At 44.1% G+C, this 20,082-nt stretch overlaps 2 protein-coding genes across 3 annotated transcripts; both read right to left on the bottom strand.

Moving 5' to 3' along the window:
* Positions 1 to 191: 191 nt before the first annotated feature.
* On the bottom strand, positions 192 to 17,905 carry LOC125721098 (uncharacterized). The gene is made up of 7 exons (XM_048997029.1): positions 17,890 to 17,905; positions 14,970 to 15,166; positions 1,895 to 2,014; positions 1,632 to 1,792; positions 1,348 to 1,524; positions 1,001 to 1,248; positions 192 to 883 (listed from the first exon to the last, which is right to left on the bottom strand). Exons 1-7 carry the CDS (start codon positions 17,903 to 17,905, stop codon positions 705 to 707), a joined length of 1,098 nt encoding a protein of 365 aa, XP_048852986.1. The 3' UTR covers positions 192 to 704.
* LOC125721170 (uncharacterized) lies at positions 6,793 to 9,034 on the bottom strand. 2 transcript variants are annotated; one of them, XM_048997212.1, is made up of 6 exons: positions 8,525 to 8,868; positions 8,329 to 8,448; positions 8,065 to 8,225; positions 7,781 to 7,957; positions 7,434 to 7,681; positions 6,793 to 7,316 (listed from the first exon to the last, which is right to left on the bottom strand). In XM_048997212.1, the coding sequence occupies exons 1-6, from the start codon at positions 8,528 to 8,530 to the stop codon at positions 7,138 to 7,140; spliced, it is 891 nt and encodes a 296-aa protein (XP_048853169.1). In that variant the 5' UTR covers positions 8,531 to 8,868; the 3' UTR covers positions 6,793 to 7,137. The 2 variants fall into 2 exon arrangements, with proteins under 2 accessions (XP_048853169.1, XP_048853170.1); XM_048997213.1 differs by having other exon boundaries at positions 7,140 to 7,303; positions 8,525 to 9,034.
* Positions 17,906 to 20,082: the final 2,177 nt, after the last annotated feature.

Raw genomic sequence — 20,082 nt, 5'->3', positions numbered from 1 at the left:
TGCAGCATCTTTAACGTACCCTATTACAGCTGGACTCGCTTGGCTTCACAATCTCTAGATTAATGTGGAAGATCATATTTTAGCATAAAAGAAAATATTCTATTCCATCTTTATCAAAATCCAGATATGTACGCCCAAATAATATGATAATTACTTCAGAAGAAGAAAATGATTATACATGCAAGTCACTAGAATAGAAAGTATCAGTTTATTTCGCACCATTTCATGCACAAAAATATGACAAGTTATTACAAGAAATCACATTATGTCACACAATTCAATTCATACATTATCTAAGTATATATCCAGGTCAGTGGAGAACTACTTGTACATGTACCCACACATGTACAGAGCCCCATGCCGGTTTTTATGACCAGCATAGGTCCAAACCCTCTCCTCTGAATGACTTTTGCTCTACACCACAATCAAAACAAAGTTCTTCACCAACATCAATTTCCCTCTGAGCTAAGAAAAGGATGACGTCCTGCTCTTTCCTGTCCATCTCCACGGTGCAGATCCTGGGTCGAATGTTGGCTTTCTTCCTGGAATGATTAATTAGCCGTCCAAAAGTTTGCTTCTTCGGGTGGCACTCACATTGAGGTGCATGTGCATCAATGCACATGTGATTATTTTTACTGTTCTTGAGGAAAAAGATATTCCCAGTCTGCTCCTCAGTTGTAGCCTGGTGGATCTGCCAGTCCCTTTCACTTTTGTGTGGTGATGAGCTTCTGGATGCGTCTCGAGTGCATCGGCGTCTTCACAGATCCGGTGGGCTTCCAGTCTTTTAGGATCCTGGCAGTGCTGGGGACGTTGCTCTTCCAACCCCGCTTCTTTATCCAAGCGTCGATCCTCGACTCGGTGGGTTCCCGTCTGCCAAAGTGTGCTGTCAAAAGCAAATGAAATTGGTTGGTTGGTCAAGAAGACTACGGGAATCGTGTACATAGGCTAGTTTCTCAGTAAAAAGGTCATTCATTAATTGGTCTTAATAACAATACTCAACAGAGGACATGCTGCGCGCGCAGTTTCATCTGGGCCTTCAGCCAGCGCTCGTAAAGCTGCCGCTTGAACTGGCCTGACGTCTGTGAACGCACGGTCCTGTCTGGCACATCTCCATCCAGGGTCACCGGGTGGGTCTGCAGAAGCTGGTCATATGCTGCCTGGACGTCGGTCCGTTGATTTGATCCGGGGTAGGCATTCCCTGCAGCGCCGCGGGTGGCATGGATGGTTCCCTCTTCTGCAGAGGAGGCACTGAAACACAAACAGTTTCAGGTTAATGTTCAGTTGTGAGGGCTTTGATTGTGTGCGTTGAATTTGCTAAGTCCATTAAGAAACATAAAACATGCTTACCTTACGTCACCTGCCAGCTTGCTCAGCAGCTTCCTTCCTGCCACCACATTTTGAGCTGTCACAGCAGAATGACTGATATAATCAGCCACCAAAGTCTTTTCAGAGTCTGTCATGTTCTTGGTGGCTGTCCCAAACACCCGCCGGGCGGTCTGGCTGGTCACTGGGTCCAGCTGGTACCTAAAGTGCAAGATTAACATGGCCTTTATTAATACTCCTCACATGACGCCTGATAACGTGTATTCAGAACATATCGTGGGGGAAATGTATCACGACGATTAGCTTACTTTTGGTGCAGCCGGCGAAGGTCGTTTGATGCATTGTATATCGGCCTTCCTGTTGTGGAGACAAAGAACCTCTCACCTCCTCCGTGATGATCGGTGGTTCCTTTGCTGCAGTTGGCAGCCAGGAGCTGCGGACGCACGTGACTGAAGTAGGTGTCAAACCACTGTTGGCAGAGGAAGCACATGAACATTTTTTTTTTTAATTTGGAAAAGGTGCCGTTTGGTTCGGGCAGGAAGTTTGAAATAAATCCAGACCAATAGCTTACCTTCTCCTCCTCAGAGGATAGGGCAAACGCTGCCACTCGTCGTGTGGACGATGTGTGCTCCTTCACCCCAATCACCGTGTAGCCCGACTCGTCTTTGGTCCTCTCAAGCCACTCCTGGACCTGCACAAAACACGGAGTCACACTGATTAATAAGGGTAAGGCCAAAAGTGACAGACAAAAAGAAAACAATACTTACAGTCATGTGCTCCACCACACCTGGTTGCTGGAGATGCCTCAGGATGACAATGGCCTCCAGGTAGTAGAGCAGGAGGCAGCACTCTTTCAACTCCAGAGGTGTTTCTTCTGGATAAACCTTAAGGACAGCCGCCAAGAAGTCGTTCCTGGCAGCCCTCAGCACAGCCAAGCAATCTTCTGGATTCAGAGGGTTCTTCTCTGTCAGAATGGCATGCCTATAGAAAAAAAATCAATTATTCTCAATCCTGATTTATACAGCCCACATTTTAAATTTCGAGTAACACGGCAGGCGGGCAAATTGTGCCACTTCTGCAGGCAGGAGGGTAGCAGGGCCGTCACAGGCAGCAGGTTAGGCAGGACATCTTGCTTAGCCTGGGTCTCCAGGAGGTGTGGCCCATGAGCAATGGGGAAAATAAAAATCCCAAGAGTGAGTTAAATATGGCAGAGGAGACTATGGGCAGAATTTATAAGCAAATCACGATATCAAATGAAATAAGGTTATAACGATTGAACTCACCTCCTCTGGATGATCTCCTTAATCACCAGCTTAGCACAGCTCTGCTGTAGTGAGCTCAGGTCCTCCATGAAGAACTTGGCATCGTTCCACAGTCCTCTGTTGTCCTGCCGGAGGTCGGTGACGACAGTGTGGTACTTCAGGAATCTGTCAGAGGAAGTACAGGTATCTAAGTATTCATATATACGACGTACACATATATAAAATACACATAAATAAAATACACATTAAAATACTATAAAAATCTACAAAACATGCCACCAACCTCTTCAGGCTCTTCAGGTAGGTCGCCTGGGTCTGCCCGGACAGCCCGGCCTCACTCAGCTCCCGAAAGAAGAGCCCGGCCTTCTCTGTCTCCCTGACAAATTCCAGGGAAGGCTTCAGAGGGTTCATATAAAACATGAACCTGCTGACATTTTCCACCTAAAAAGAAAAAAAAACAGTATGAGAATAAATGAATATATGAATATAATACTTACTATAAAGCTAAAACAAGAGTGCATTTTTAAGGGGATCCTCACCTCCTGCTTAAAATTTTCATTCAGGAGATCCTTCTCCAAGTATGTAGCGAAGCCCTTCAGGAGGGGATGGTCCAGAGAATGTTTCCTGTACAGTCCCTTCTCCTGCATCATGTGCCTGGAGGTCTGTGACCACTGCACCTCCCGGATGCTGTCACGTGCAAAAGGTATTTTGTCATAAAATTGCACGTTCGATTGGCTGACAAACAAAAGCAAACAGTATCAATGAAGCTGTAAAGCCGAGACACTCATACTCACGCTTGAAAGGTCTCGCCGCCGCTGACACTGACAATGTCTTCCGAATGCTCACTCTCAGAGCTCTCCGGTCGCTGCACGGTTGTGACTGTACCAGCCACCAGAGGAACACTGCTGGTCTGCGCCACCACTGCTGGGGAGGGAGTCTCAGTCACCACCATGTGTCGACACTCCAGCTCCTGGATCATCCTTTCAAGTAAATAAGTGAATAAAAAATTGTAAATAAATGCCATAGAAAAGAAACGACGTGAGATTTGCAAAAAACAGACCGAAGACTTTTCCCACCAACCTGCTAGATGGATTAGCATCATCCAGAATCTCTCGCAGGTGCCTGTAGCTGAACACCCTGCCCCATTGCAGAACTTCAAGCGAATCCTGCTTCTCCTTCTCCACTACTTCACGGACGTGCTCTTTCGACGACCTCTTCATGCACACCCTAGTCAGATGCACCGAGAGGCTTGCCTGTGTCTTCTTGCACATGGGGCAGAGCAGGAAATGCCTGTTGGAAGCACTGGGGATTAAAAAAACAGTCGTCACAGTTAAGCCATGGGAGTGTTACTTAAGATTTGATTCATGATTTTTAGTTGAATATGGACACATTCCAGTCATCATCTCCATTGTTCATTCCTCAGCGGTTTGGATAAATAACATTTGCATATTTATTCTAATCCTGATGGATCCCAGACTGTGAAAAGTAACTAGTTAACTACATAATCACAACTACAAATACATGTTGACTGTTTGGTTACATTTATATTAAGCAGTATAAACCATGTGTGAACACTGCAAATGAAAAAATAGTATTCTACACTTAATTTGCTTCGAAATATTGTTTTACTTTTGTAATGGATGCAATTTAAGTTTTAACAACAAATAAGTAGTCAGTTTAAGAGACTTTTGCACAGTGTCAGTAAAGTACATAAAAGGAAGAACAAGTTTATCCACATCTCCTACAGATTCAAATGCAATAATAAATTGATCATAACTTACAATTTGGGAGCCATTCTTGAGAAGTTCTTCAACAATAGATGGAATCTTCTACAGAGTCTGGAGCTCTTGTCTCGCTCGAACCAGAGATAGAGTAACCGTACATCTAGAGGTCTCCTCTTAATATACCTTTCTGAACGTGTCCCCACCCCCCGTAGCTCCGCCCACCCCACCCCCAGTGGCATTGTGAGGGATGCTTTGAAAGAAGATTTCAGATGTGAAACAAAGTAACTTTTAAAAAGGATAAGAACTGCATTTATATTTCTAAATAAAGTATTAAATCGATAGTGCAGTTCTAAAACTTCTGCACGAATTCGCCACCACACCACATATACATAGTATACTGTAATATAATATAGCCAAACAACAGATCCCTTACGTTGCTGCTCCTATACATTTGATTTGTGTCTGTCTTTGCCATTTCAGAACCATGTTGTGACTCTCCGGTGACTTTAATATAAGCTATTGGAACTGTAATTATGTCAGTTTTACAATCTCTTGATTAATCTGGAAGATCGTAATTTAACATAAATAGAATGATAATAATGAAAGTTTGCTTTCTTAAGCTACAGACGATTCTGAGCAACATTGCCAGTATGATCCAATTTCGGTTTCCCCGTTTTCAGCCCTGCAATTTCTGCTTGAAATTGCCACCCCTCGCCCGTCTGGCTCTAACGCACACTCGCACTCGCTCACTATTTGCAGCGAGCCAGCCTTAAAGGGCCCAGATCGCATTACAGATGGCACCACAAGGTGTTCTAATCTGTACTGTTCTGGCACAGACAAATTGACATACAGTGACACGCTACTAGTATAAGCAGGAGGATAGGCTCGGTCTGTAATGTTCCGAATTATTTTGTGTATTGCTCTTCATCCAATTACTTCTTGTAAAAAAAAAACTTCCAAAATAATTCTTTAATACATTTATTTGTTTCACTGTGCTTGTTTACGAGACCTGCATTTTACGTGATCTCAGCCTAATTGTTGTGTTCCCAGACTGTTGGGGGATGGATATCCCTGCATGTGCATCACAGAGAGGTGCAAAACATTCATCAAGGAAACAAAAGCCCTAGCACTAGAATTACTAAGCCTGCGCAAATTTGCCTAAATTCCCTGGCACTACTAGGCCTGCACAGGCCATCAGCTTGATTGTCCTCCTGCTTTTGTTGTGCAAACACACTAATCACCAGTGAACCCCTGGCACATTTGCATTTACTCAGACTGCTAGCTCAAATCCAAGGCAGCCCAATCCTATGTGTGTGACATGGACACCTTCACAAAAGCCTGCCATATCTGTACAAAATATCCCAGACACTGACTGAGCTGCAAATATGAAAGACACACATTCACAAAATATATGGAATTATGGTTTTATTTATAGAAAATTAGAGTGAAAATAGAATGAAAACCTACTAACACACCAGTCTCTAATGTCTCCAATTTTGTTTGTACACAAATGTTATAAGCTGAGTGAAGTAATGGTCCAAGTTTGAAAGCATGCTCGTTCTGCCTTTTGTCTCAGTGGTTACTCTCTCACAAAGTCTGTCTGTCTGTGTGTCTGTTTGTTTCAATGTGTTTCCATATAGTTTTTGAATGTGTGTCTTTCATATTTGCAGGTCAGTCAGTGTCTGGGATATTTTGTATAGATATGGCAGGCTTTTGTGAAGGTATCCATGTCACACACATAGGATTCAGCTGCCTTGGATTTGAGCTAGCAGTCTGAGTAAATGCAAATGTGCATTTAAAAGTTTGTTGGTGAATTTTAACTAATGATTTTCTTAAAAATAAGTACCATCATTCCGAAGGGCAACTTCTTGGCTACAGTTGCCAAATAAAAGATTTTGAGCAAATTCAAATATCACTTATAGTGCCATGATTCAATTTATTACACTCAAGCATGCCTTTCATATGAGAAAAGACTTTTTACATGTCGATCCACTACAACATAAAAGTCTCATCCATAGGATTTGGACTCTGCTGTAGGACTGATAGCGACTTTATTCTCTCCATCATGGTTGGTGTCAGTAGTCACTGGTGTCAGTGGTATATAAACTGTGCATCATGAATAACTGCAGCATCTTTAACATACCCTATTATAGCTGGACTCGCTTGGCTTCACAATCTCTAGATTAATGTGAAAGATCATATTTTAGCATAAAAGAAAATATTCTATTCCATCTTTATCAAAATCCAGATATTTACGCCCAAATAATATGGTAATTACTTCAGAAGAAGAAAATGATTATACATGCAAGTCACTAGAATAGAAAGTATCAGTTTATTTCGCACCATTTCATGCACAAAAATATGACAAGTTATTACAAGAAATCACATTATGTCACACAATTCAATTCATACATTATCTAAGTATATATCCAGGTCAGTGGAGAACTACTTGTACATGTACCCACACATGTACAGAGCCCCATGCCGGTTTTTATGACCAGCATAGGTCCAAACCCTCTCCTTTGAATGACTTTTGCTCTACACCACAATCAAAACAAAGTTCTTCACCAACATCAATTTCCCTCTGAGCTAAGAAAAGGATGACGTCCTGCTCTTTCCTGTCCATCTCCACGGTGCAGATCCTGGGTCGAATGTTGGCTTTCTTCCTGGAATGATTAATTAGCCGTCCAAAAGTTTGCTTCTTCGGGTGGCACTCACATTGAGGTGCATGTGCATCAATGCACATGTGATTATTTTTACTGTTCTTGAGGAAAAAGATATTCCCAGTCTGCTCCTCAGTTGTAGCCTGGTGGATCTGCCAGTCCCTTTCACTTTTGTGTGGTGATGAGCTTCTGGATGCGTCTCGAGTGCATCGGCGTCTTCACAGATCCGGTGGGCTTCCAGTCTTTTAGGATCCTGGCAGTGCTGGGGACGTTGCTCTTCCAACCCCGCTTCTTTATCCAAGCGTCGATCCTCGACTCGGTGGGTTCCCGTCTGCCAAAGTGTGCTGTCAAAAGCAAATGAAATTGGTTGGTTGGTCAAGAAGACTACGGGAATCGTGTACATAGGCTAGTTTCTCAGTAAAAAGGTCATTCATTAATTGGTCTTAATAACAATACTCAACAGAGGACATGCTGCGCGCGCAGTTTCATCTGGGCCTTCAGCCAGCGCTCGTAAAGCTGCCGCTTGAACTGGCCTGACGTCTGTGAACGCACGGTCCTGTCTGGCACATCTCCATCCAGGGTCACCGGGTGGGTCTGCAGAAGCTGGTCATATGCTGCCTGGACGTCGGTCCGTTGATTTGATCCGGGGTAGGCATTCCCTGCAGCGCCGCGGGTGGCACGGATGGTTCCCTCTTCTGCAGAGGAGGCACTGAAACACAAACAGTTTCAGGTTAATGTTCAGTTGTGAGGGCTTTGATTGTGTGCGTTGAATTTGCTAAGTCCATTAAGAAACATAAAACATGCTTACCTTACGTCACCTGCCAGCTTGCTCAGCAGCTTCCTTCCTGCCACCACATTTTGAGCTGTCACAGCAGAATGACTGATATAATCAGCCACCAAAGTCTTTTCAGAGTCTGTCATGTTCTTGGTGGCTGTCCCAAACACCCGCCGGGCGGTCTGGCTGGTCACTGGGTCCAGCTGGTACCTAAAGTGCAAGATTAACATGGCCTTTATTAATACTCCTCACATGACGCCTGATAACGTGTATTCAGAACATATCGTGGGGGAAATGTATCACGACGATTAGCTTACTTTTGGTGCAGCCGGCGAAGGTCGTTTGATGCATTGTATATCGGCCTTCCTGTTGTGGAGACAAAGAACCTCTCACCTCCTCCGTGATGATCGGTGGTTCCTTTGCTGCAGTTGGCAGCCAGGAGCTGCGGACGCACGTGACTGAAGTAGGTGTCAAACCACTGTTGGCAGAGGAAGCACATGAACATTTTTTTTTTTTAATTTGGAAAAGGTGCCGTTTGGTTCGGGCAGGAAGTTTGAAATAAATCCAGACCAATAGCTTACCTTCTCCTCCTCAGAGGATAGGGCAAACGCTGCCACTCGTCGTGTGGACGATGTGTGCTCCTTCACCCCAATCACCGTGTAGCCCGACTCGTCTTTGGTCCTCTCAAGCCACTCCTGGACCTGCACAAAACACGGAGTCACACTGATTAATAAGGGTAAGGCCAAAAGTGACAGACAAAAAGAAAACAATACTTACAGTCATGTGCTCCACCACACCTGGTTGCTGGAGATGCCTCAGGATGACAATGGCCTCCAGGTAGTAGAGCAGGAGGCAGCACTCTTTCAACTCCAGAGGTGTTTCTTCTGGATAAACCTTAAGGACGGCCGCCAAGAAGTCGTTCCTGGCAGCCCTCAGCACAGCCAAGCAATCTTCTGGATTCAGAGGGTTCTTCTCTGTCAGAATGGCATGCCTATAGAAAAAAAATCAATTATTCTCAATCCTGATTTATACAGCCCACATTTTAAATTTCGAGTAACACGGCAGGCGGGCAAATTGTGCCACTTCTGCAGGCAGGAGGGTAGCAGGGCTGTCACAGGCAGCAGGTTAGGCAGGACATCTTGCTTAGCCTGGGTCTCCAGGAGGTGTGGCCCATGAGCAATGGGGGAAATAAAAATCCCAAGAGTGAGTTAAATATGGCAGAGGAGACTATGGGCAGAATTTATAAGCAAATCACGATATCAAATGAAATAAGGTTATAACGATTGAACTCACCTCCTCTGGATGATCTCCTTAATCACCAGCTTAGCACAGCTCTGCTGTAGTGAGCTCAGGTCCTCCATGAAGAACTTGGCGTCGTTCCACAGTCCTCTGTTGTCCTGCCGGAGGTCGGTGACGACAGTGTGGTACTTCAGGAATCTGTCAGAGGAAGTACAGGTATCTAAGTATTCATATATACGACGTACACATATATAAAATACACATAAATAAAATACACATTAAAATACTATAAAAATCTACAAAACATGCCACCAACCTCTTCAGGCTCTTCAGGTAGGTCGCCTGGGTCTGCCCGGACAGCCCGGCCTCACTCAGCTCCCGAAAGAAGAGCCCGGCCTTCTCTGTCTCCCTGACAAATTCCAGGGAAGGCTTCAGAGGGTTCATATAAAACATGAACCTGCTGACATTTTCCACCTAAAAAGAAAAAAAAACAGTATGAGAATAAATGAATATATGAATATAATACTTACTACAAAGCTAAAACAAGAGTGCATTTTTAAGGGGATCCTCACCTCCTGCTTAAAATTTTCATTCAGGAGATCCTTCTCCAAGTATGTAGCGAAGCCCTTCAGGAGGGGATGGTCCAGAGAATGTTTCCTGTACAGTCCCTTCTCCTGCATCATGTGCCTGGAGGTCTGTGACCACTGCACCTCCCGGATGCTGTCACGTGCAAAAGGTATTTTGTCATAAAATTGCACGTTCGATTGGCTGACAAACAAAAGCAAACAGTATCAATGAAGCTGTAAAGCCGAGACACTCATACTCACGCTTGAAAGGTCTCGCCGCCGCTGACACTGACAATGTCTTCCGAATGCTCACTCTCAGAGCTCTCCGGTCGCTGCACGGTTGTGACTGTACCAGCCACCAGAGGAACACTGCTGGTCTGCGCCACCACTGCTGGGGAGGGAGTCTCAGTCACCACCATGTGTCGACACTCCAGCTCCTGGATCATCCTTTCAAGTAAATAAGTGAATAAAAAATTGTAAATAAATGCCATAGAAAAGAAACGACGTGAGATTTGCAAAAAACAGACCGAAGACTTTTCCCACCAACCTGCTAGATGGATTAGCATCATCCAGAATCTCTCGCAGGTGCCTGTAGCTGAACACCCTGCCCCATTGCAGAACTTCAAGCGAATCCTGCTTCTCCTTCTCCACTACTTCACGGACGTGCTCTTTCGACGACCTCTTCATGCACACCCTAGTCAGATGCACCGAGAGGCTTGCCTGTGTCTTCTTGCACATGGGGCAGAGCAGGAAATGCCTGTTGGAAGCACTGGGGATTAAAAAAACAGTCGTCACAGTTAAGCCATGGGAGTGTTACTTAAGATTTGATTCATGATTTTTAGTTGAATATGGACACATTCCAGTCATCATCTCCATTGTTCATTCCTCAGCGGTTTGGATAAATAACATTTGCATATTTATTCTAATCCTGATGGATCCCAGACTGTGAAAAGTAACTAGTTAACTACATAATCACAACTACAAATACATGTTGACTGTTTGGTTACATTTATATTAAGCAGTATAAACCATGTGTGAACACTGCAAATGAAAAAATAGTATTCTACACTTAATTTGCTTCGAAATATTGTTTTACTTTTGTAATGGATGCAATTTAAGTTTTAACAACAAATAAGTAGTCAGTTTAAGAGACTTTTGCACAGTGTCAGTAAAGTACATAAAAGGAAGAACAAGTTTATCCACATCTCCTACAGATTCAAATGCAATAATAAATTGATCATAACTTACAATTTGGGAGCCATTCTTGAGAAGTTCTTCAACAATAGATGGAATCTTCTACAGAGTCTGGAGCTCTTGTCTCGCTCGAACCAGAGATAGAGTAACCGTACATCTAGAGGTCTCCTCTTAATATACCTTTCTGAACGTGTCCCCACCCCCCGTAGCTCCGCCCACCCCACCCCCAGTGGCATTGTGAGGGATGCTTTGAAAGAAGATTTCAGATGTGAAACAAAGTAACTTTTAAAAAGGATAAGAACTGCATTTATATTTCTAAATAAAGTATTAAATCGATAGTGCAGTTCTAAAACTTCTGCACGAATTCGCCACCACACCACATATACATAGTATACTGTAATATAATATAGCCAAACAACAGATCCCTTACGTTGCTGCTCCTATACATTTGATTTGTGTCTGTCTTTGCCATTTCAGAACCATGTTGTGACTCTCCGGTGACTTTAATATAAGCTATTGGAACTGTAATTATGTCAGTTTTACAATCTCTTGATTAATCTGGAAGATCGTAATTTAACATAAATAGAATGATAATAATGAAAGTTTGCTTTCTTAAGCTACAGACGATTCTGAGCAACATTGCCAGTATGATCCAATTTCGGTTTCCCCGTTTTCAGCCCTGCAATTTCTGCTTGAAATTGCCACCCCTCGCCCGTCTGGCTCTAACGCACACTCGCACTCGCTCACTATTTGCAGCGAGCCAGCCTTAAAGGGCCCAGATCGCATTACAGATGGCACCACAAGGTGTTCTAATCTGTACTGTTCTGGCACAGACAAATTGACATACAGTGACACGCTACTAGTATAAGCAGGAGGATAGGCTCGGTCTGTAATGTTCCGAATTATTTTGTGTATTGCTCTTCATCCAATTACTTCTTGTAAAAAAAAAACTTCCAAAATAATTCTTTAATACATTTATTTGTTTCACTGTGCTTGTTTACGAGACCTGCATTTTACGTGATCTCAGCCTAATTGTTGTGTTCCCAGACTGTTGGGGGATGGATATCCCTGCATGTGCATCACAGAGAGGTGCAAAACATTCATCAAGGAAACAAAAGCCCTAGCACTAGAATTACTAAGCCTGCGCAAATTTGCGTAAATTCCCTGGCACTACTAGGCCTGCACAGGCCATCAGCTTGATTGTCCTCCTGCTTTTGTTGTGCAAACACACTAATCACCAGTGAACCCCTGGCACATTTGCATTTACTCAGACTGCTAGCTCAAATCCAAGGCAGCCCAATCCTATGTGTGTGACATGGACACCTTCACAAAAGCCTGCCATATCTGTACAAAATATCCCAGACACTGACTGAGCTGCAAATATGAAAGACACACATTCACAAAATATATGGAATTATGGTTTTATTTATAGAAAATTAGAGTGAAAATAGATTGAAAACCTACTAACACACCAGTCTCTAATGTCTCCAATTATGTTTGTACACAAATGTTATAAGCTGAGTGAAGTAATGGTCCAAGTTTGAAAGCATGCTCGTTCTGCCTTTTGTCTCAGTGGTTACTCTCTCACAAAGTCTGTCTGTCTGTCTGTCTGTCTGTGTGTCTGTTTGTTTCAATGTGTTTCCATATAGTTTTTGAATGTGTGTCTTTCATATTTGCAGGTCAGTCAGTGTCTGGGATATTTTGTATAGATATGGCAGGCTTTTGTGAAGGTATCCATGTCACACACATAGGATTCAGCTGCCTTGGATTTGAGCTAGCAGTCTGAGTAAATGCAAATGTGCATTTAAAAGTTTGTTGGTGAATTTTAACTAATGATTTTCTTAAAAATAAGTACCATCATTCCGAAGGGCAACTTCTTGGCTACAGTTGCCAAATAAAAGATTTTGAGCAAATTCAAATATCACTTATAGTGCCATGATTCAATTTATTACACTCAAGCATGCCTTTCATATGAGAAAAGACTTTTTACATGTCGATCCACTACAACATAAAAGTCTCATCCATAGGATTTGGACTCTGCTGTAGGACTGATAGCGACTTTATTCTCTCCATCATGGTTGGTGTCAGTAGTCACTGGTGTCAGTGGTATGTAAACTGTGCAACATGAATAACTGCAGCATCTTTAACGTACCCTATTACAGCTGGACTCGCTTGGCTTCACAATCTCTAGATTAATGTGGAAGATCATATTTTAGCATAAAAGAAAATATTCTATTCCATCTTTATCAAAATCCAGATATGTACGCCCAAATAATATGATAATTACTTCAGAAGAAGAAAATGATTATACATGCAAGTCACTAGAATAGAAAGTATCAGTTTATTTCGCACCATTTCATGCACAAAAATATGACAAGTTATTACAAGAAATCACATTATGTCACACAATTCAATTCATACATTATCTAAGTATATATCCAGGTCAGTGGAGAACTACTTGTACATGTACCCACACATGTACAGAGCCCCATGCCGGTTTTTATGTCCAGCATAGGTCCAAACCCTCTCCTCTGAATGACTTTTGCTCTACACCACAATCAAAACAAAGTTCTTCACCAACATCAATTTCCCTCTGAGCTAAGAAAAGGATGACGTCCTGCTCTTTCCTGTCCATCTCCACGGTGCAGATCCTGGGTCGAATGTTGGCTTTCTTCCTGGAATGATTAATTAGCCGTCCAAAAGTTTGCTTCTTCGGGTGGCACTCACATTGAGGTGCATGTGCATCAATGCACATGTGATTATTTTTACTGTTCTTGAGGAAAAAGATATTCCCAGTCTGCTCCTCAGTTGTAGCCTGGTGGATCTGCCAGTCCCTTTCACTTTTGTGTGGTGATGAGCTTCTGGATGCGTCTCGAGTGCATCGGCGTCTTCACAGATCCGGTGGGCTTCCAGTCTTTTAGGATCCTGGCAGTGCTGGGGACGTTGCTCTTCCAATCCCGCTTCTTTATCCAAGCGTCGATCCTCGACTCGGTGGGTTCCCGTCTGCCAAAGTGTGCTGTCAAAAGCAAATGAAATTGGTTGGTTGGTCAAGAAGACTACGGGAATCGTGTACATAGGCTAGTTTCTCAGTAAAAAGGTCATTCATTAATTGGTCTTAATAACAATACTCAACAGAGGACATGCTGCGCGCGCAGTTTCATCTGGGCCTTCAGCCAGCGCTCGTAAAGCTGCCGCTTGAACTGGCCTGACGTCTGTGAACGCACGGTCCTGTCTGGCACATCTCCATCCAGGGTCACCGGGTGGGTCTGCAGAAGCTGGTCATATGCTGCCTGGACGTCGGTCCGTTGATTTGATCCGGGGTAGGCATTCCCTGCAGCGCCGCGGGTGGCATGGATGGTTCCCTCTTCTGCAGAGGAGGCACTGAAACACAAACAGTTTCAGGTTAATGTTCAGTTGTGAGGGCTTTGATTGTGTGCGTTGAATTTGCTAAGTCCATTAAGAAACATAAAACATGCTTACCTTACGTCACCTGCCAGCTTGCTCAGCAGCTTCCTTCCTGCCACCACATTTTGAGCTGTCACAGCAGAATGACTGATATAATCAGCCACCAAAGTCTTTTCAGAGTCTGTCATGTTCTTGGTGGCTGTCCCAAACACCCGCCGGGCGGTCTGGCTGGTCACTGGGTCCAGCTGGTACCTAAAGTGCAAGATTAACATGGCCTTTATTAATACTCCTCACATGACGCCTGATAACGTGTATTCAGAACATATCGTGGGGGAAATGTATCACGACGATTAGCTTACTTTTGGTGCAGTTGGCGAAGGTCGTTTGATGCATTGTATATCGGCCTTCCTGTTGTGGAGACAAAGAACCTCTCACCTCCTCCGTGATGATCGGTGGTTCCTTTGCTGCAGTTGGCAGCCAGGAGCTGCGGACGCACGTGACTGAAGTAGGTGTCAAACCACTGTTGGCAGAGGAAGCACATGAACATTTTTTTTTTTAATTTGGAAAAGGTGCCGTTTGGTTCGGGCAGGAAGTTTGAAATAAATCCAGACCAATAGCTTACCTTCTCCTCCTCAGAGGATAGGGCAAACGCTGCCACTCGTCGTGTGGACGATGTGTGCTCCTTCACCCCAATCACCGTGTAGCCCGACTCGTCTTTGGTCCTCTCAAGCCACTCCTGGACCTGCACAAAACACGGAGTCACACTGATTAATAAGGGTAAGGCCAAAAGTGACAGACAAAAAGAAAACAATACTTACAGTCATGTGCTCCACCACACCTGGTTGCTGGAGATGCCTCAGGATGACAATGGCCTCCAGGTAGTAGAGCAGGAGGCAGCACTCTTTCAACTCCAGAGGTGTTTCTTCTGGATAAACCTTAAGGACGGCCGCCAAGAAGACGTTCCTGGCAGCCCTCAGCACAACCAAGCAATCTTCTGGATTCAGAGGGTTCTTCTCTGTCAGAATGGCAAGCCTATAGAAAAAATCAATTATTCTCAATCCTGATTTATACAGCCCACAAGAGAGAGATGGAATACCGCTTCTTTCAAAAATGATTTATGACCTAAAGGTCAAAAGGTCACGGGTGAAACGTTCACTTTGGGGGCGGGGCTTGGCTGTGGTGGTACGATGTGACGTCACGGGAGTTGGATTTAATAATTTAATAATTTATTTTTAATTATTATTATTTTAAATTATTTATGTATTATTTTAAATGATATTGAGGAGAGTGGTTATGAGTGTGTATTAATTTACTTAGTTATTATTTTAAAAATTATATTTTTTTATATTGAGGAGAGTGCTTAATAGTGTGGGGGAGGGGGTTTTGTCGGACGCCGCCGCCGGGGGCTGAGCAGGTGGGTTACCTGATGGAGCGTGAGCGTACGGTGTGTCTGGTGTTGCGGTACTGTAGGGAGCCGCCCACTGGCCCAATGGCAGAATCCAATGGCGCAGCCGAAGGCTGTGAATGCGTGTTGGTCCTTCCAAGCACTCCTGGGAATTACTTACCCTTTTTAACATACAAAATATTCTTTTAGACATATATCTGACTCCATTTTATTAATGACCTTATTTCAGTATATTGTAGTCATGATGTTTATGTTGTTCAGATTACTTCGAGACTCTCCTTTAGATTACCAACTCTAGTTTACCCCTGACGAAGGAGTCCGCCAGATCCGTGGGCTTGTTCCACAGAGTTTGTCTTGGATGTACGGAAATCACCACCATTTAAGACAATGTCAGCCTCTGATTATTCGGGTCCCTCGACCTATATAATTCCCCAAAGGCCCAGTGTCTGCCAATTACTGAGCATGTGGGTGCCTCGGAGATTAAGCCGATGTTTACCCGAACCACACGTACGTTCACCTCAGAGGTTCAGCCGGGGGCAGCCCATATCATAACATGTGTCAACCTCAGCGGCTGTGACGGCGCACCTTTTGTTGCGGTAGTTTGTACGAGGTTTTACTTTGGGCTCGTCTCAGGGACTCCGCCGATGCCGCCCATTGTGAGCGTGTGCGAACTGAGCGTGTGCGAACTCCAGAGGTGTGGTTTTGGTATCCATCTAACTTAACTTGGGCTGTCGAGTTTGAGACCCGGATAAAGGGGATTTAACCCAGAGGCTGCAAGATAGTAGTTACCACTTTAGTCCTAATCAGGATAGAAGTCCAATCTGGAAAGTTTATAAAGAAGTCAGCAAATCAGACAGTCATGAAGAAATCAAGACAACATTTATTAAACATATTACAATATACAATTATTGACATGTGGCCACATACTTATTTGGACAAATACAATATTAAACAATCACATTCCTCAGCTGAGAGTGCACAAAGTTCTGCGGAAAGTATCTGACTACTTACAGTATCTGACTTTCACACAGTTCTCTGTGCCAGCTCTGATTACAGAGTGACTTCCTGACCTCTTCTGAAGCCCTTCCTTAAGTATCCAACCCAGGTGATGGCATGTCTCTGAAGACTGACCAATTTCGGTCAATGGTTAATTTTAGGGGCATTGCTGACCTTGGTTCTCAAGTCCCCAGCCAATCAGATTACTTTAGGGGCGGTTGTAATTCCCTTGTTCTACCCTGTGAGAGGCTCTCTCAGTTTGGTAGGTTTAGCCAAAGTTTATATATATCTCTTAGGGAAAGTTATACTGCCTTAAATCTGAGTGTACAGCACTCGCCGTCTCATGCCTATTCAAACAAGACCAAACACGCGTGTATTTGTCCCTAACATCTATGTGTGGTGAGTTATCCTGTTTATAGTGGAAAAGGTGTCAGTGTATGGAGACTGACAGCTGTTGTTGCTGTGGATTGACTGTGGAACTCCAGCCACTCCGGGGGGTGAAAGGTCTTGCTTTTTCTGTGTTGCTCCAGTTATTCCTATCCAGTCTCTCAGGAGCCAGCAGGCCTTTGCCTTCCTTAAAAGGGATGGTTTGATGCGTGGAGTCCAATCATGCCTGGGCCAGTGGATCCTTTTCTTGGAGTTCTGAAATAGCCTGATGCAGGCTGATCAGAGTTGGGGCCTGCAGGACCTATAAGTTTTATGTCCTTACATGGCCATGAGTTTGATGACAGCGGCGACGCACCATCACATGGCACATGACTTAGTGCCGCTAAACCCAACATGGGCCCCCCGCAAGCCGCAGAGGCAACACAAGCATGGAGCTCTGTGCAGCATATTCTCGCATAAAGAATGTATCTGTATAAAACTCGAAAGTTTGAACAAAGTGAGATCGACGGGGAATCATTAGACCAGCCCCCTTTGGCATTAGCAACCAATAAGATGAGAGAAGGCTGTACTTAACCATGGTGAAAAACGTATTAATACCCATCGCGGCTGTGAGCCAGCGCTCAGACGACAAGACGCACCTCCCCAGGTAGCAATGGCGTGCAAACAGACAACTTCGACTATCCCGCCGTTTCCTGAAGCGACCACGCAACCGGATCTGTCCTGTCCGCTGCCTCTGATAGACGAACATACTTTTGGACTGCGCTGTCTGGTCCCTCCCAAGGTTTCTTCCTTCTAGGGAGTTTTTCCTTGCCACTGTTGCCTATGGCTTACTCACTGGGGGCTTTGGGTGAGGATGCTGTAAAGCGCTTTGAGACAATGTAATGTTGTGATAATGCGCTATATGAAAATAATTTTGTTGTTCACTGCTGCTGAACAATGCTGAAACCCACCCTCAGCGGCCACCATCCTGGTCTCCACCTATACAGCCATCAACTTTTGGGCTGCGACTTGACAACTCACCAGAGCCTTTTGACCTTCAGCAGGTGGCATCATGGGGGCCGTATGGCGGCCCGTGCCTTTCATCGTCATCCCCTTCGAGCCCAACATGGGTGCAATGGCCGGCATCAATGGTTGAGGCTGCGGCGGTGACCCCGCATGTATTCTTGGGAGCACCACGGCCCCCTTCACCAACGATCGACGAACTCTGCGAGCGTTTTGCTGCGCTGTCATTGTCTGAAGAAGATGTGGATGGGAGCATCACTGCCTCGGCTATAAAGATTATCAAAGGGGCTCTATCCTACATTCTAAATCAAGTAATCGAGGAGGACTTGAAGGAGAACTGTGTAGGGTGCGCTGTGATGCACCCTAGCCAGCGTCGGCACACGTGTTTGTACGACCCCGAGCCATTTTATTTCTTTAACAATTTTGAAAAGTTGGTCAAAAAACTGTATAGACCATGATTTAAACATATCATCATGAAAGCGGTGTCGGTGTTCAATCCCCACCCCTCGCCCGTGAAAGTACAGGATGCTGTTGAGGCAGTCATGTATGATCTTAAAGCTGAAATAAACGTGCGGGAGAAATTGCGTGAGTTGAAACGTGATGTTAAAGGGTCAGATTACGAGGGGGCTATAGATGATGCATATAATAAATTCTGTATTTTGCACGCATACAAACAACCCCAAGCTGCTGTGTAAACGCTGAACTATGGGATAAAAATGTTTCTCAATGGCAAGCTGACTTGGTGGACATGTCGACTTACGCGGAACAGAATGACAATTTTTAAATACATGTTAACGTGTATAGACATTCCATCAAAATACACATGGGTACGATGTCTTAAAAGCAAGACGGGGGCAGAGGTAAAGAGTGTTTTCAAACACTTTCTTTCTGAAGGCAGGACACCTGAAAAGCTACAAACCGATCGCGGGACAGAGTTTAATGCGTCGTTTCATAAGCTTACCGAGAAACATGGAATAATACTTTTTGCCACTGGTAACGATGTTAAGGTGTCTGTAGTGGAAAGGTTTAACAGCACATTAAAGACACGAATGTGGCGCTATTTTACAGCTAATAATACAAGAAGGTATGTGGACATTGTACAAGACCTAGCGAGAGCTTACAATAATACACACCACAGTACCATTAAAATGAAGCCGGTCGAGGTAAATGCACAGAACGCGGCCCAAGTCTTCAACAACGTTTATGGATTGGTGCCGAGTACATCTAAAAAGCATCGTTATAAGTTTAAAAATGGAGATGTGGTCAGGGTGTCTAAAGCACATGGAAAATTCACCAAAGGATACGAGCAAACTTTTACGGACGAGTATTTCACCGTCGCCGAACATCTACCTAGAGCACCGCCGGTGTATATGCTAAAAGATTATGATGGCGAAATCATAGAGGGGACATTTTACGCCGAAGAGCTACAAAAGATCAGACTAGACAAAGACAAAAACTTGAAGTTGAGAAAATCGTTGCGGAAAAAACGCAGCGTGGTAAAAAAAATTTTTTTGTGAAATGGCAGGAATAGTCAGACAAATTGAACAGCTGGGTTCCTGCTAAACAAGTAGTTGACATATAAGTGCGACGGCCCCTTGTTTGTAGTGTTCAGTTCCATCAAAAGCAGCCATGGAGGAAAGCGGCTTTTATGTCACGCTAACCAAGCAATGCGTCTCTAGATGTTTTCCCGCACAATACCATATCAAGCTACACGACAACTAGCCAAGCCGATTGAAATGAATAGTAAATGGGAAGTAGGAGTAGCTGAAATCCATTACTCGCGTACATGGGATACGCTGGTAGAAGAAGACACCCTTATTTTACTTGACCGGAAGGATGTCGATACCGTCGATCCTACAATACATGCTAAAGCCGGGATATTTTTTTTTGCCTCTTTTACGGAGCGTACATATAGCGGGGGAACACAACTCGATGGTCACAATATCTTACGACAGGATTCATTATGTGTCGCTCTGCAAGAATCACATTGATAACATAGTCATCAAGTTAAAGTCTGACCAGAAGAAGGCGATACCCTTCTGATACGGGAAAATGCTCGTAAAACTGCATTTCAGGCTGGTTAAGCAGTACTACCCCCAATAATGTACAGCGCCGACGGCTTTTCAGATCCACATAGATAT

This window comes from Brienomyrus brachyistius, unplaced genomic scaffold (genome assembly GCF_023856365.1).
Source record: "Brienomyrus brachyistius isolate T26 unplaced genomic scaffold, BBRACH_0.4 scaffold32, whole genome shotgun sequence".
Lineage (NCBI taxonomy): Eukaryota > Metazoa > Chordata > Actinopteri > Osteoglossiformes > Mormyridae > Brienomyrus > Brienomyrus brachyistius.
This window is presented reverse-complemented; position numbering and strand designations above follow the sequence as displayed.